The sequence below is a fragment of the Phocoena sinus genome, chromosome 12, assembly GCF_008692025.1.
Source record: "Phocoena sinus isolate mPhoSin1 chromosome 12, mPhoSin1.pri, whole genome shotgun sequence".
Lineage (NCBI taxonomy): Eukaryota > Metazoa > Chordata > Mammalia > Artiodactyla > Phocoenidae > Phocoena > Phocoena sinus.
This window is the reverse complement of record NC_045774.1, coordinates 5082041-5095139: the sequence shown is the minus strand read 5'-3', so window position 1 is coordinate 5095139 and position 13099 is coordinate 5082041. Positions and strand designations below refer to the sequence as shown.

The 13099-nt window shown below is 36.3% G+C and overlaps 1 protein-coding gene across 8 annotated transcripts in view; it reads left to right on the top strand.

The window, feature by feature from the left end:
- The window catches only part of QKI (QKI, KH domain containing RNA binding), a 143452-nt gene that overhangs the window by 26434 nt on the left and 103919 nt on the right, over positions 1 to 13099 (top strand). For all 8 annotated transcript variants that reach the window (XR_004352438.1, XM_032650584.1, XM_032650589.1 and 5 more), the window contains exon 2: positions 9974 to 10116. Coding sequence is in view for 7 of the 8 variants with exons in the window: in XM_032650584.1 (XP_032506475.1) it covers positions 9974 to 10116 (143 nt within the window). In the remaining variant the exon portion in view is untranslated. The remainder of the gene's footprint in view (positions 1 to 9973; positions 10117 to 13099) is intronic.

Below are 13099 nucleotides of genomic sequence, written 5' to 3'. Positions count from 1 at the left end.
ATTGATTCAGTATTATTTACTCACTTGCCCATATCTATTCAGATTTCACTAGTGTTTCTACAAACATAGTTTTCCTGGTTCAGGATCCAATCCAAAATCCCACATTGCGTTTAGTGGTGATGTCTCTTTAGTTTCCTCCAGTCTGTGGCAGTGTCGCATTCTTTCATCATACTTTTCTTGACACTTTTGAAGATAACTGGTAGTTGTTGTATAGTGTAGAACATTCTTCAATTTGGGTTTGTCTGATGTTTTCTCAGTATTAGATTGAGGTTAGCGTTTTGGCAAGAAAACCACAGAAGTGCTGTTGGACCCTTCTCAGCGCATCATACCAGAGTACATGTCTTATTATTCTTAATATTAACTATCACATGGTTAAGGTGGTATCTGCCAGGTTTTCTACTGTACAGTATTTTTTTCCTTTGTAATTAATAAATATCTTATGGGAAGATACTCTGAAACTGTACAGATATTCTGTTTCTCTTCATACTTTCGAATGGTTCTTAGCTTGCAGTAATTATTACTCTGGTGGTTTTCTAATGATGATTTTATTTATCCATTTTTCCTTCTATATTTATTTATTGGAATTCTACAAGGAAAATCTGTCTTTTCTCTCATATGTATTTATTCAATTATATCATTATAGTCTCATGGATTATAATCCATTACTGTCATCGTATTGTAAGTAAAAGCTTCTTAAAAATGTATTTTTGAAAAGTTAATACATTGAGATGATTAAAAATTCAAAGGCCTGTTAGGAGCCTATATGGTGAAAAATCTCTTCCACTCCTATAACCTGGTTACCCATTTCCATTGCTATGAGTTTATTTTTATTCTTCCAGAGATACTAAAAGGGTTGGGAAAAGAGTCGTTAGTAAAAGTTGCTAGATTCTCAAGTATTACTTTTTAGCTGGATTCTGGTGATATCTACCATTTTACCGTTACGTATTCTTCAGATATACATTGACAGATATGTCTTAACCAGATTTCTTAACCTTCAGATTTAAATTTTAATACAGCAGGTATTATATAGAGATAAGGACTGGTTTCCCCTGAGTATTCTAAAAAATTAAATGACCAGAAGGCAACAATTTTATTAAATAATACTTGATACATAATATGTAAAGCTAACCAGGTTTAAAAGTAACCTCCAAACAAAATCCAATTTAAATGAGAAAGGATGCCTATTTCAATTAATAATTTTTATTCACCTAAAAAAAAATGCTTTCCTCCACTCTAGTCTGTTTTTTCTAATAGCCTATTTTGCCGTCTTTAGGAATCAAGGCCTAGATTTCTTCCCCCAGACTGCTTTCTGTTAGCATGGAGTAAAAGAGGAGGGCTGCAAAGACTTTTTTGGTAGTCACAGTAACAGTACTGGACTGTACTTGTTACAGCATGGCTAGCAATAAACCAAAAGTTGGATTGTTCCACTTTTTTTTAAATTTAACTTTTATTGGAGTATAGTTGCTTTACAATGTTGTGTTAGTTTCTGCTGTACAGCAAAATGAATCAGTTACATATATACATATATCCCCTCTTCTTTTGATTTCCTTCCCATTTAGGTCACCACAGTGTGTTAAGTAGAGTTCTCTGTGCTATACAGCATGTTCTCATTAGTTATCTATTTTATACATAGTATCAATAGTGTATATGTGTCAATCCTAATCCCCAGTCCCCCCCCACCCCCTGTTGGTATCCGTACATTTGTTCTCTGCCTCTGTGTCTCTGTTTCTGCTTTGCAAATGAGATCATCTATACCATTTTTCTAGATTCCACGTGTATGTGTTAACATATGATACTTGTTTTTCTCTTTCTGACTCTTCACTCTTTATGACACTCTCTAGGTCCATCCACATATCTACAAATGACCCAGTTACGTTCCTCTCTATGGCTGAGTAATATTCCATTGTATATATGTACCACATCTTCTTTATCCATTCCTCTGTTGATGGACATTTAGGTTGCTTCCATGTCCTGGCTATTGTAAATAGTACTGCGATGAACATTGGGGTGCACGTGTCTTTTTGAATTATGGTTTTCTCTGGGTATATGCCCAGTAGTGGGGTTGCTGGGTCATATTGTTCCACTTTCTTATTTTCCATCTCTAATTACCATCTCTTAAAGTGAGTTTCAAGGACTTCTTATTCCAGAATTCCTTTATGAAACCCTAAATGAAAGCTGGTTGCACTAGCTATGACCTTGGACAAATTCTTTACTCTCTGAACATTTCCTTCCTTCCTTTTTTTTGTAAAATGGGTATTATATACTACCTCAGATTCTGTGAGGATCACATGAAAATTCATATACAGTATTTTTAGCATGGTGGAGGTCCTCATTTAAAAAAAATAATTAGATAGGTCTTTGTAGTTTGTTTTTAGACCTGAGAGTGAGTGATTTAGCCTTTATTATAATTTTATATGGGGAATCCAATATTCTGCATTTTGACTTAGAATTCTTTCTACCATCCTAACGAGGATAACTTAATTAATTTTCTAAGTGTTATTATTGTAAAAAAAAATTTATTTCGTAATGTGAAAGCTAAACTGTCCTTGTAAATCCATCTCCCAGAGATGATTACTCTTAATAGTTGTTACATCCTTTTTTTTTGACTTCTCTGTGTCTGTCTAAAAATTCACATAGTATAAGTTGGATCACATAATAGACATTCTTTTCTGTAACCTTTGAAAGAGCCTTTCCAGGGAAGTGCAGCTACTATTAAATACCTTTCATGTTACAAAACTGCTGCTGAGAACAATCTTGGAACTAGGATGGACTATATCATATTTTTTATGTGAAATTTACCAACAACTTTGAACAACTGTTAATTTTGGCAGTTTAAAGGAGGGCTGTTGAATTTAATTTTGTAGTTTTTCTTTTTGTGCTTGTAGTCCTGAAATACAAAACGCAGTTTAACTGGAAAAAAAAAAAAAAAGATCCCGTGTAGAGAATTGGCAGTAGCTTGATTTTTTTTTTTTTTTCTTGCCAGTTTCAGTGTAGTTGCCTCAAAATTAAATCAGATTTATTTGGTCAAGTAAGCAAAATATATTCCATTAAATAGTGCATATTCTCTAGTAACCTGCTTTTTAATTCATTGTTTTCTGTACCTTGTGGATGTGGCTTTTAAAAATGAGCACAATGAAGTTATATTATTCTGTGGGTTTTGCTCAGCTCAAAATATCTTTAAAACTTTCCCTGTATTTAGTAAACCCTGAGTTAGAGGTTCTTTTTTCAGAAGAGATCTTTGTTGCCCCTAAGTACATAAGGGCATATAACAGCCACCTCTTTGTATAGTAGCAGTTGTCCTTTGGTTATAAGTAGACTTAATATTATTGCTGTAAGATGTAATGAATTTCATGTAAATAGAGACTGGTGATTTGTTAATTAAGACCTAAAACAACTAAAATCTTACTTTGCTTTTTGTGTTAGTATACCAGGTTAGCGTTCAGTAAGAGATGGCTTGCAGATAGTGAGGAAATAATAGATTCCATTGAAATTCATTTAGAATGATGAAAGCTGTCATTTTAACTTTGTTTATAAAATGTATACTGTGTACATCAAAGCATATGTACATATTTATAAAGAGTTGGCTCTTTACTGAACAAATTGTTGGAAAATGTTAAATTAAAAAAATGAGGCATTTATGGTCAAATGACACTGTAACCTTTTCATTTCTTCCTGTATTTTAGCTCCAGCTGTATTACAATGATAAGGTAATTTTTTTGATGAGTTTAAATGTAAGGCTCGAAGAAAAGCCAGATAGATGCCCAAATAAAATGTATATGTCTATCATATCCGCATAGCTGGTTGAGCAGTTGGAATTAGCTACCACAACACTGAGTGTAAGGTGTGGTTTGCATGAAATTTTCTTCAGTGTTTTGAAAAGCCATCTTTTAATTTGCATTGTTGCAAATTCTGAAAATAATTCTTTCATGCATTTTTTAAATATTACTTGTGTATCATTAGGTTTTTTTTACTACTGAGCTGGTAAATACTTTTTATATTTTATTTCCTAATTTTTATTTTCTTGGTTTTAATTTGTTGAAAAATTCTAAACCAGAAAGTAAAATAGGGCTATATTTTATTCTTTAGTCTTCCAACTTTGCAGCATTAAATTTATACACAGCCATTTATCTATCTTCTGAAATGACTACTTAATTTTGTAAGTTAGGTTTCTCAGCCTGTATTTTTCTGTTCTCCAGTATTTCCTCATGTTGTCCTAATTCTGACATTGTACTCTTCCACAGAGTGGTTGGTCTATTAGTTAATCTAATAGTTCAGATTTTAAAAGAATGTGCAAAATTTTAAGGTGGCAGAGGATGGGATGCACATACAATATAGTTCAGATATAGTAAAAGTGGTGGTAATGAAAAAGCTAAAAACCAAAGTGAGTTAAAGCTTACGAAACATAAGAATGAATTTAAAACAAACTTTTAGTTACATCCATAGTTAGGTGAATTAAGGGAAAGGGAAAAGACTTAAGGCTGTTGATATAATATTAATAGGTTACATAAAACAGAACTGTGCAATGATTGTTTTCCCTCTTAGGAGCAGAATTCACTAACTGATAATTGAGCTTTAGTTTGGAAAAGGAAAAAAATCAAGATAATTAAAGCAGAGAAGTGTGAGGAGACAAAGTAGTATAACCAAAGCAAATTTTCAGACCTAGACGAAAATGGTTTTCAGGGTATTGAACTTTGAAAAAAATGTGATCACTGAGTATCAATTCAAGAAAACGTGGAAAATGAGAGGAGCCTGAATGCTGGAAAGGTTAATACTCCCAGAAGCTGAAAAGCTTACATTCTCAACTTGATGGCACAACTTGTAGATTCCAGAAGTGATTATTTCCTGTTTAACTCTGGTGGATCCAGAGGAAGGTTCCAGTTCTAGTGTAGCTTGAGATGTCATCAAATAGTTGATACGGTATGCTTGAATTTTAATATCCAGGTTAGAGAAACGTGTGTGCTATGAAATTGCAGTTAGTTGGATCCTTGACTCACAGAATAGTCATCCCTAAAGAATGTCAACTGGTAGATTCACATCAGTCTGAAGGTATTAGTCTAGTAGAAAACAACCATGGAAAGAATTTAAATTTTCCACTGGAAGTATGGAATGGTGGAAGGTTGGCCTACTACCTCTACCATGTCAGCAGTGCACTGTGCTCATCAGAGAAGGAAGGGGATATTCTTAAACGTGCCGTGGAAGTGGAGTGTTTGGGACCGGAGGTAGGCAGCAGCCTCAGTCTGCATACTCATAGGTGGTCAGGGAAGGATGTGTGTGCTATAGGGTTTTCCATTTTAAGAGAGACATAGACAAATGGATTATGTCTAAGTGAGTGGGAGGGTATAAAACTATGTCATATAGTTTAGAGAAGAGGACACTTAGATTACAGAACTTTTCAAGTATTTGTAGGACTGTCATATGAAAGAGGCATTTAACCTCTTTAAATTTTTTTTTTTTTTTTTTTTTTTGCGCTATGCGGGCCTCTCACTGCTGTGGCCTCTCCCGTTGCGGAGCACAGGGTCCGGACGCGCAGGCTCAGCAGCCATGGGTCATGGGCCAGCCACTCCGCGGCATGTGGGATCTTCCCAGACTGGGGCACGAACCCGCGTCCCCTGCATCGGCAGGCGGACTCTCAACCACTGCGCCACCAGGGAAGCCCCATTTAACCTCTTTGATGAGCTTTGCAGTGTTGAGAGGGGGTGAGTGGGAGAAATTTCAGGGAAGGTAAAATTCAGTAAAATTTGTAACGTTTGAGAACGGTTCAGAGATGTCTAAAACAAATTGTGTTGATATTGGGGATATTTTGGGGTTATTGTAATAGGAATTTGTACACTGTGTGATTAAGCAAATGGTTCTGAACTTGTAGTTCTCTGAACCACTGCTGTAGTTTGATGAAGGTAGTGTGGAGATGGGAACGTTAGAGCATTAGCATGTAATGTTTGATGCAACAAAAGAATATGTAAAACATACTAGTTTTGAAGCGCTCCTATGTTTCATAAACACACACCTGTGAGCCCCACTCATGAAGGAATTGAGAGCATTGCGCGTGCCCATGCCTGTGACAGGTTTCTGTCATATTTTGGCTAGGATAACATTAATGAAAGCTCTGATTGCCAGGCCTTAAAGAGTAAAAAGCTTTGGAGACAAAACTTTCAAAAAACATTGGAGTTATGGGGAAAACAATAAATGAGTCTTTGCCTCCTAAGGTTGGAAACCAGTGGATTCAGTGAAGTCATTCAGTAAGCAACCTTCAATCATATGAGGTTCAGGCACAGGGAGGGTAAATAGGAGACTTGTCTGAAATCACACAGTTACTGTTAGAACTGTAATCAGAACTTGTCCTGACTTTAGTGTCGTAAGTAACGTGCCAGGAAGTGCTAACGATTTGTTGGCTAGAAAGATGCTGTTGATAAAGGTAGTACTCAGCTGGTTAGAGTTTACAGTGAAAATTGTAAATTCCTTGAGAACTCAAACTGTCTTAGTCACCTTTTCATTCCCATCAGTACTGTCTTGTATGTAATTTGTTTTCTATTATTAAATTGAGTGATATCTTAGAGACTGAAAGAAACACGGTAGAAGGATTTTTAAATTTTAAGTGGAATATATAATTACATTGTAATTTTACTTCACATACTCCTGTCATTAGAAAACAGGTCAGAGTTCCTGTCCTCTTGACTTTAATACCCTATCTGTGGCAGAGTTGATGATGCCTGCTTTCACATCTCTAATCCATATCTCTTCCTGTTCTTCTGCCTTAGAGTAGCTAAGCTCATTCCTCTCTTGATTCAGCCAGTTGAGGACCCACTGTATATTCCAGGCACTATTGTAAGAGCTGGGGGTACAGCAGGTAACAGAATTTCATGAAACTCTAAGCTATTAAATAATCACAAAAATGTTTAGAGAAATACCACTTAAGTGGTAAATGTATCTTTTCTTCCATTATATCATCTAATTGGTTATATGAAGTTGTTGGGTTTTGTATATTATTATTATTTTTTTTTTTTTTGCGGTACACGGGCCTCTCACTGTTGTGGCCTCTCCTGCTGCGGAGCACAGGCTCCAGACATGCAGGCCCAGCGGCCATGGCTCATGGGCCCAGTCGCTCCACGGCATGTGGGATCCTCCTGGACTGGGGCACGAACCCGCATTCCCTGCGTCGGCAGGCGGACTCCCAACCACTGCGCCACCAGGGAAGCCCTGTATATTATTTTTAAATCTAGTCATCTTACCTGAATTTTCTTATTTATAATGGATTTTCTTGGTTTTTCTAAGTTTGATAAATTTGTTTACCTGAAAATCATTTTTTCCTCTTCAACCTACTGTATTACTATGTTTAAAGATTTTTTAAAAAATATTGAATTATTCTTGCATTCATGCTGTAAATTCCACTTTGTCTTGGTGCATTATTCTTTTAATGTGCTGATGGTGGAGCTTGTTCACTTAGGATATTTGCATCTCTATCTACAAGCAAATTTTATCTGGTTTTCTTTTATGCTATTGTCAGGTTTTTATATGAGTGTTATTAACTTCATAATAAGAATTGGGCAGTTTTTGAGGAGGAAATTTTAATGTAATAAACTAATGTTGAAAGTACCTTTACATAGAGACCTTGACTAAAGGATATATGTGCAATTTTAATTAGATTAAAATTTTCTAATGCCCTCTGGTTAACTACTTGCTGTAATTACTTAATTATGTAAACAACCATTTATATTTAAATTGTAGGTCATTGGAAATTTGATTTGAGAATTGCTGTCATATGCTAATTTAAGATAAACACTAATTTGATACTGGACATCTTTGAGAAAGATTTCATTATGAGAGTAGAAGTATAAAAAAGAACTTAAAGAATCAACTCTTGTCCTTATAATGTAGTTAAACGCAAGGTACCTTCTTTTGATTTTTTTAAAAAAAGAGTTCACTTGCTATACAGAGATAAACATTTGGTAAACTTTGACAAACGAATTGTTAGTTAGGAGATAAGATTCGTTATAACATGAGTATTGCCATCACTGAAGCAGAAAATGTATTGTAGTGCAGTATTTTCATTGACAGTCTTTGTAACTGGGTGAGAACACCTTTGATCATGCCTTTTTACTGCAGTGGATTTTATTTAACTGAAAGTGATTTAGATAACTAGTTAAGAAAATTAAAGTGTGAAATTTGATAGTTCCTTAACAGCGATAAATTGAAATTCTGTGTTTGGAAGGCATACAAATACAACTTAAGTGGTAAATGTATCTTTTCTTCCATATGAAATTACTGGTTTTTGTATATTTATATATTCTTTAACCTAGTCATCTTACCTGAATTTTATTTATAATTAAATCTTTTGGAATTTTATTATTTATTTTAAAAATTAATTAATTCATTCATTTTTGGGCTGCATTGGGTCTTCGTTGCTGCATGAAGGCTTTTCTGTAGTTGCGGCCAGCGGGGACTACTCTTCGTTGTGGTTCACAGACTTCTTGCAGGCTTCTCTTGTTGCAGAGCACAGGCTCTAGGCGCACGGGCTTCAGTAGTTGTGGCACGTGGGCTCAGTACTTGTGGCTCATGGGCTCTAGAGTGCAGGCTCAGTAGTTGTGGCACATGGGCTTAGTTTCTCCACGGCATGTGGGATCTTCCTGGACCAGGGATCAAATCCGTGTCTCCTGCATTGGCAGGTGGATTCTTAGCCACTCTGCCACCAGGGAAACCTGGAATTTTGTTTTTAAATACTAATGGGCACAAGCTTTTTCCCCAAGGAGGACATAATCCATAACATGGAGATACGGTTACAGATGCATTCAGCTAAATTAATAATGACAACCCTTATTAGACAGTGTATTCCTTTGGGCAAGGGCCTATCCTCTAGCACATCATGGAAGCTTAATAAAGAACTCTTGAAGAGTTAATTGATATCTTTGTATAGGACTTGATCCATTAAGATAGATTTCTCATAATTTTTTTTTTTAGAAGTGATATTCATACCTGGGAACTGTCATAATTGTTTTAAAAGGTCATTGACTTTAGGTATCTCTGCTTTCTTTCTTTTATTTCATTCATTAACTCATAGTTTGATCTCCATACCATCTTTTCCTCAAAACTTCTGGATCACCAATGGCTTAGTGGTCACATCCTAGGTACCCTCTTTTGCTCTTTACCTTACGGTACTTTTGTGGTATTTGACACTGTTGATCACCCTGTCCTTGAATCTGTCGTTTTTAGCTTCTTTGATGCTTCTCTTCCTGGTTCTCCTGTCTACCTCCATTTCTTCTTATTTTGAATCTTCTTTTCCTCATCCCTTAAATGGTGCTTTTCCTATAGGGTCATTCAGTTCTTCCTTCTCCCTATACCCCCTCTAAGACATCTCTTCTGTTCCTATAGCTTTAAACTATACATTTGGGTATCAGACTCAGACTTCTGCTGAACTTAAATTTTGTGTATCTGTTGGACATCTCTGTTTGGATATTCCAAAGATACCTAAAATATCTAAGGAAGTGGTCTGGTTTAAATCTCATTCAGATAGGTTAGTTCTGAAGTATAAAGGAAGCCTTGGTATTAGTTTTGTCTTATAGGCATTCTTAGGATAGTTATTTGGCTGAAGCTATCATTTGGAATGACTGGGTTTTTTTAGGTATGGAGAAATTAGGTAAAATAACTGGTCTGTAACATAGTGAATAAAAGCTTGGGCTCTGAAGTTACTTTGGGGACTTCCCTGGCGGTCTAGTGGTTAAGACTTGGTGCTTCCAATGAAGTTATTTTTAATAAAATATATTATTTGGTATAAATTTGATTTCTGGTAGAAATTAATTAAGACTGTAGTTCTGTTAAATGTAGACTTAATCCAGAGAATGACAGACTAGGTCAACAGCTCTTCTTTGAGTTTTAACACTTTATCAATGAAATCCTCCCCTACCCTCTTATTTTTTTTTTTTTCCTGGGCTAGTAAGAATATTTTTTTGTCTAACACATTTAAAATTTTTACTTTTAACAGAAATTAGCAGAGTACGGAAAGACATGTACAATGACACATTAAATGGCAGTACAGAGAAAAGGAGTGCAGAATTGCCTGATGCTGTGGGACCTATTGTTCAGTTACAAGAGAAACTTTATGTGCCTGTAAAAGAATACCCTGATGTAAGTATATTTTGTTTATCTTCAATGTTTTTTTCCTGCTTCACATACTTTGGGAAGAGATATATCTGATGGTAAATACTTAAGCATTGTCAGCTGCTTTTAAAAAAAATTTCATGTGAGGGACTAGAGGCATGAATACTTGGTGTGGATAATTTAATTAAAATTTTTTTTTAAAATATGTTTTTATTTGAATGCTGCTGTGTCACTTTGGAAGTCTAGAACCAAGTAAAGACTTGGTTCTAGATTTCAAATTGAGACAGGAATTATGGAAAGAGCTTTGGCCTGAATGTCAGAGAGCATCAGGTACAACTTTGTGCTTGTCTTTGATCTGACCTCAGCAAAGCTGTGTCATCCTTTCAGTAAAATGAGAGGCTAGACTTTATGACAGCTAAGGTTCCTTGTAGTGCTAAAATTTTTATCATAACCATTATTTATAATATTTTTTTCATCTTAGTTCCTTGTTCAGCTATTCTCCGCTTATCTTGTTGCAGATAGCCTCCTTATACTATACAATTAATTTATAAAAGGCTCCAACTCTTTGCCTTTTGTTACAAAGCCCTACATGATATGGTCTTTTTTATTTCTGACCTCATCTTAAATGATTTTCCCTCTTCCTCAACATACTGCAGTTAAATTGGCTGTTAAGAATAAGTTAAGTCTGTTCCCAGCCCAGGTACCTTTATGTTTGCTGTGTATTGATCTTAACCGGCTGGCTTCTTCTTGTCATTAAGTTTTTAGCTGAAGTGTCACTTCAGAGAGGACTCCTGACCATTTTATCTAAAAGCAATCTGGTTACTCATTATTTCACTTAAGTCTCTTTATTTCTCTGCAACAGCACTTATTATTTGGTATTTTTCTTTTTTATTTTCTTATCTCTCCGCAGCACAATATAAGGTACTTAAAACAAGAACCTGTTTTTGTTATTTACTGCTATATTCCCAGTGAACATAATATTGGCACGTAATAGGTATCCAGTACCTACTGAATGTATAAAGGCAAATTGATGGCTTTTTAATGTGTTTCAGAGGACTTTTCTGAAAGGAAATACAAGAAGGGGTTGGTATTGTAAGGTCAAAAATGTGATGTGTACTCTAAGTTGCATTGATTGTATGGATAGTATTATAGTTTGGAGATGGGAAGTAAATGTTATAAGTTGAGTTAATGGGGAAAAAGTGTTGCTATTTCATAAGATGCGTTTCTAATATAGTTTTCTTACAAGCTAATACATTTACTCTTTTTTTAGTAAGTATTTTTGATTGCAAATATGTAAACAGTTCTGGATAACATAGGCAAAGAAAGAGTTTGTTGGAAGATAATTGGGTGTGGTACAGAGTGTTAAAGGAATAGCTGGAGAACAAAGCTTCATATAAGACAGGAACCAGGGCAGTTCTGAGAATCTCAGCAGTGGGAGTTTAGACCTTCCCTGTTGAGAGCCTTGCTCTTAACATAATTTGGCATCAGTGCCTCTCAGATTTTATCTTCAAACTTCAGATTCTTAGGAGAGAGAATGTATTTTGGACCAGTCTGCCACGAGTAAGGCCTGGGGTTAACTGACATAACCTAGACGTGACCACCCTGGACCTATTCCGGGTATTGGATGATTCCTTGGTGTGGTAAATTGTGATTTGGGCAGCTGTCCCAATTGGAGTCTACTACTTTTTGGTGTTTCATATCTCCTAAAAGATACCAGCCTTCTCATCTGCTTGTTTGAACTCTAAAGGATAAGGATTCAGCACAAGCCATTAACATAGAATAGGTAAGAGCATGAGACTGTGTTAGAGAATATAACCTTAATCTGCCTGGTCCCCATTCTTTAAAAAAAAATGCTATTCAGGGAATGATGTTTATATTGCATTACTTAAAAGACACATGTTCTGTATAATCCTCTAAGTCAGAAGAGATGTATTTTATATTGTGGGTCCAGGGGGAGGCACCTTTTTACTCTATTCCTGTCCTTTTTCCACCAGTTGAGTTTCACTGTCATGGTCAACTACAGTTGTTGACACGTGTGTTGGAGCGAAACAGTGTCTAGTTCAGTGGTTGTCAAAATGTGGTCCCAGGACTATAGTATCCACACCTCCTAGGAACTTGTAAATGTTCAAGCCCCACCTCAGACTAGATGAGTCAGCAACTCTGGGGCTAAAGCCCAGCAGTCTGCCTTCCAAGCCCTGTAGATGATATTGATGCATGCTAAAGTTTGAGAAGCACTGCTCTCGTTTGTTACGTTGTCATCATAAGCTGGGCTAACAGGTAGTCACGTAGGGTCCTTTTACCAGGCATTGTTTCAGAAGGCAGGTGGGGGTGGTGAACTGAATGTCTCTGCTCTTATGGAGCAGGCATTGCAATAGCAAGAGACAGACAATAAACAAATGAATATTTTCTTTAGGTTCAGTCAGTGCTGTGGAAAAAAAGTGGAGTAAGCAGATAAACAGTAGCTATGTGTTTATAGTCAAGGAATCTCTTATAAGATGAAGGGAATGCAGAGACATGAATGGAGTGATGGGGAGGAAGGCATGAAATCGTCTGGGGGAAGAACATTCCAGGCAGAGTGGTCAGCAGTGCAGTGATTCTGAGGCATGAGCGTGCTTGGGAAGTGTAGTAAGACACGAGGTTAGAAAGTTAGCAGAGGGGCCCTATCCTCAAGGGGCTGTGGGTCCCGGTAGGGATTTCCGATACTGCTGAGTGAAATGGAAAGCCAGGGAGTGCTGTGGGCTCAGTTGGGTTTTAATAGATTAATTCTGGCTTCTGTGTGGAGAAAGGCTATGTGTGATGGTGACAGCAGGGAGACCAGCTAGGGGGCAGAGGAGGAACTTGAACAAGCGGACTTAGAAATGCTTGGATCCTTCATAATTGATGACTCGGAGCCAACAGAATTTGCTGGTAGATTGGATAATGGGGTGTGAGGGAAAATTAGGAATAGCTCAGAGGTTTCGATTGATTGGAGTAACAGAATCACCAGTTCTTGAGCTATGAAAGACTGAGG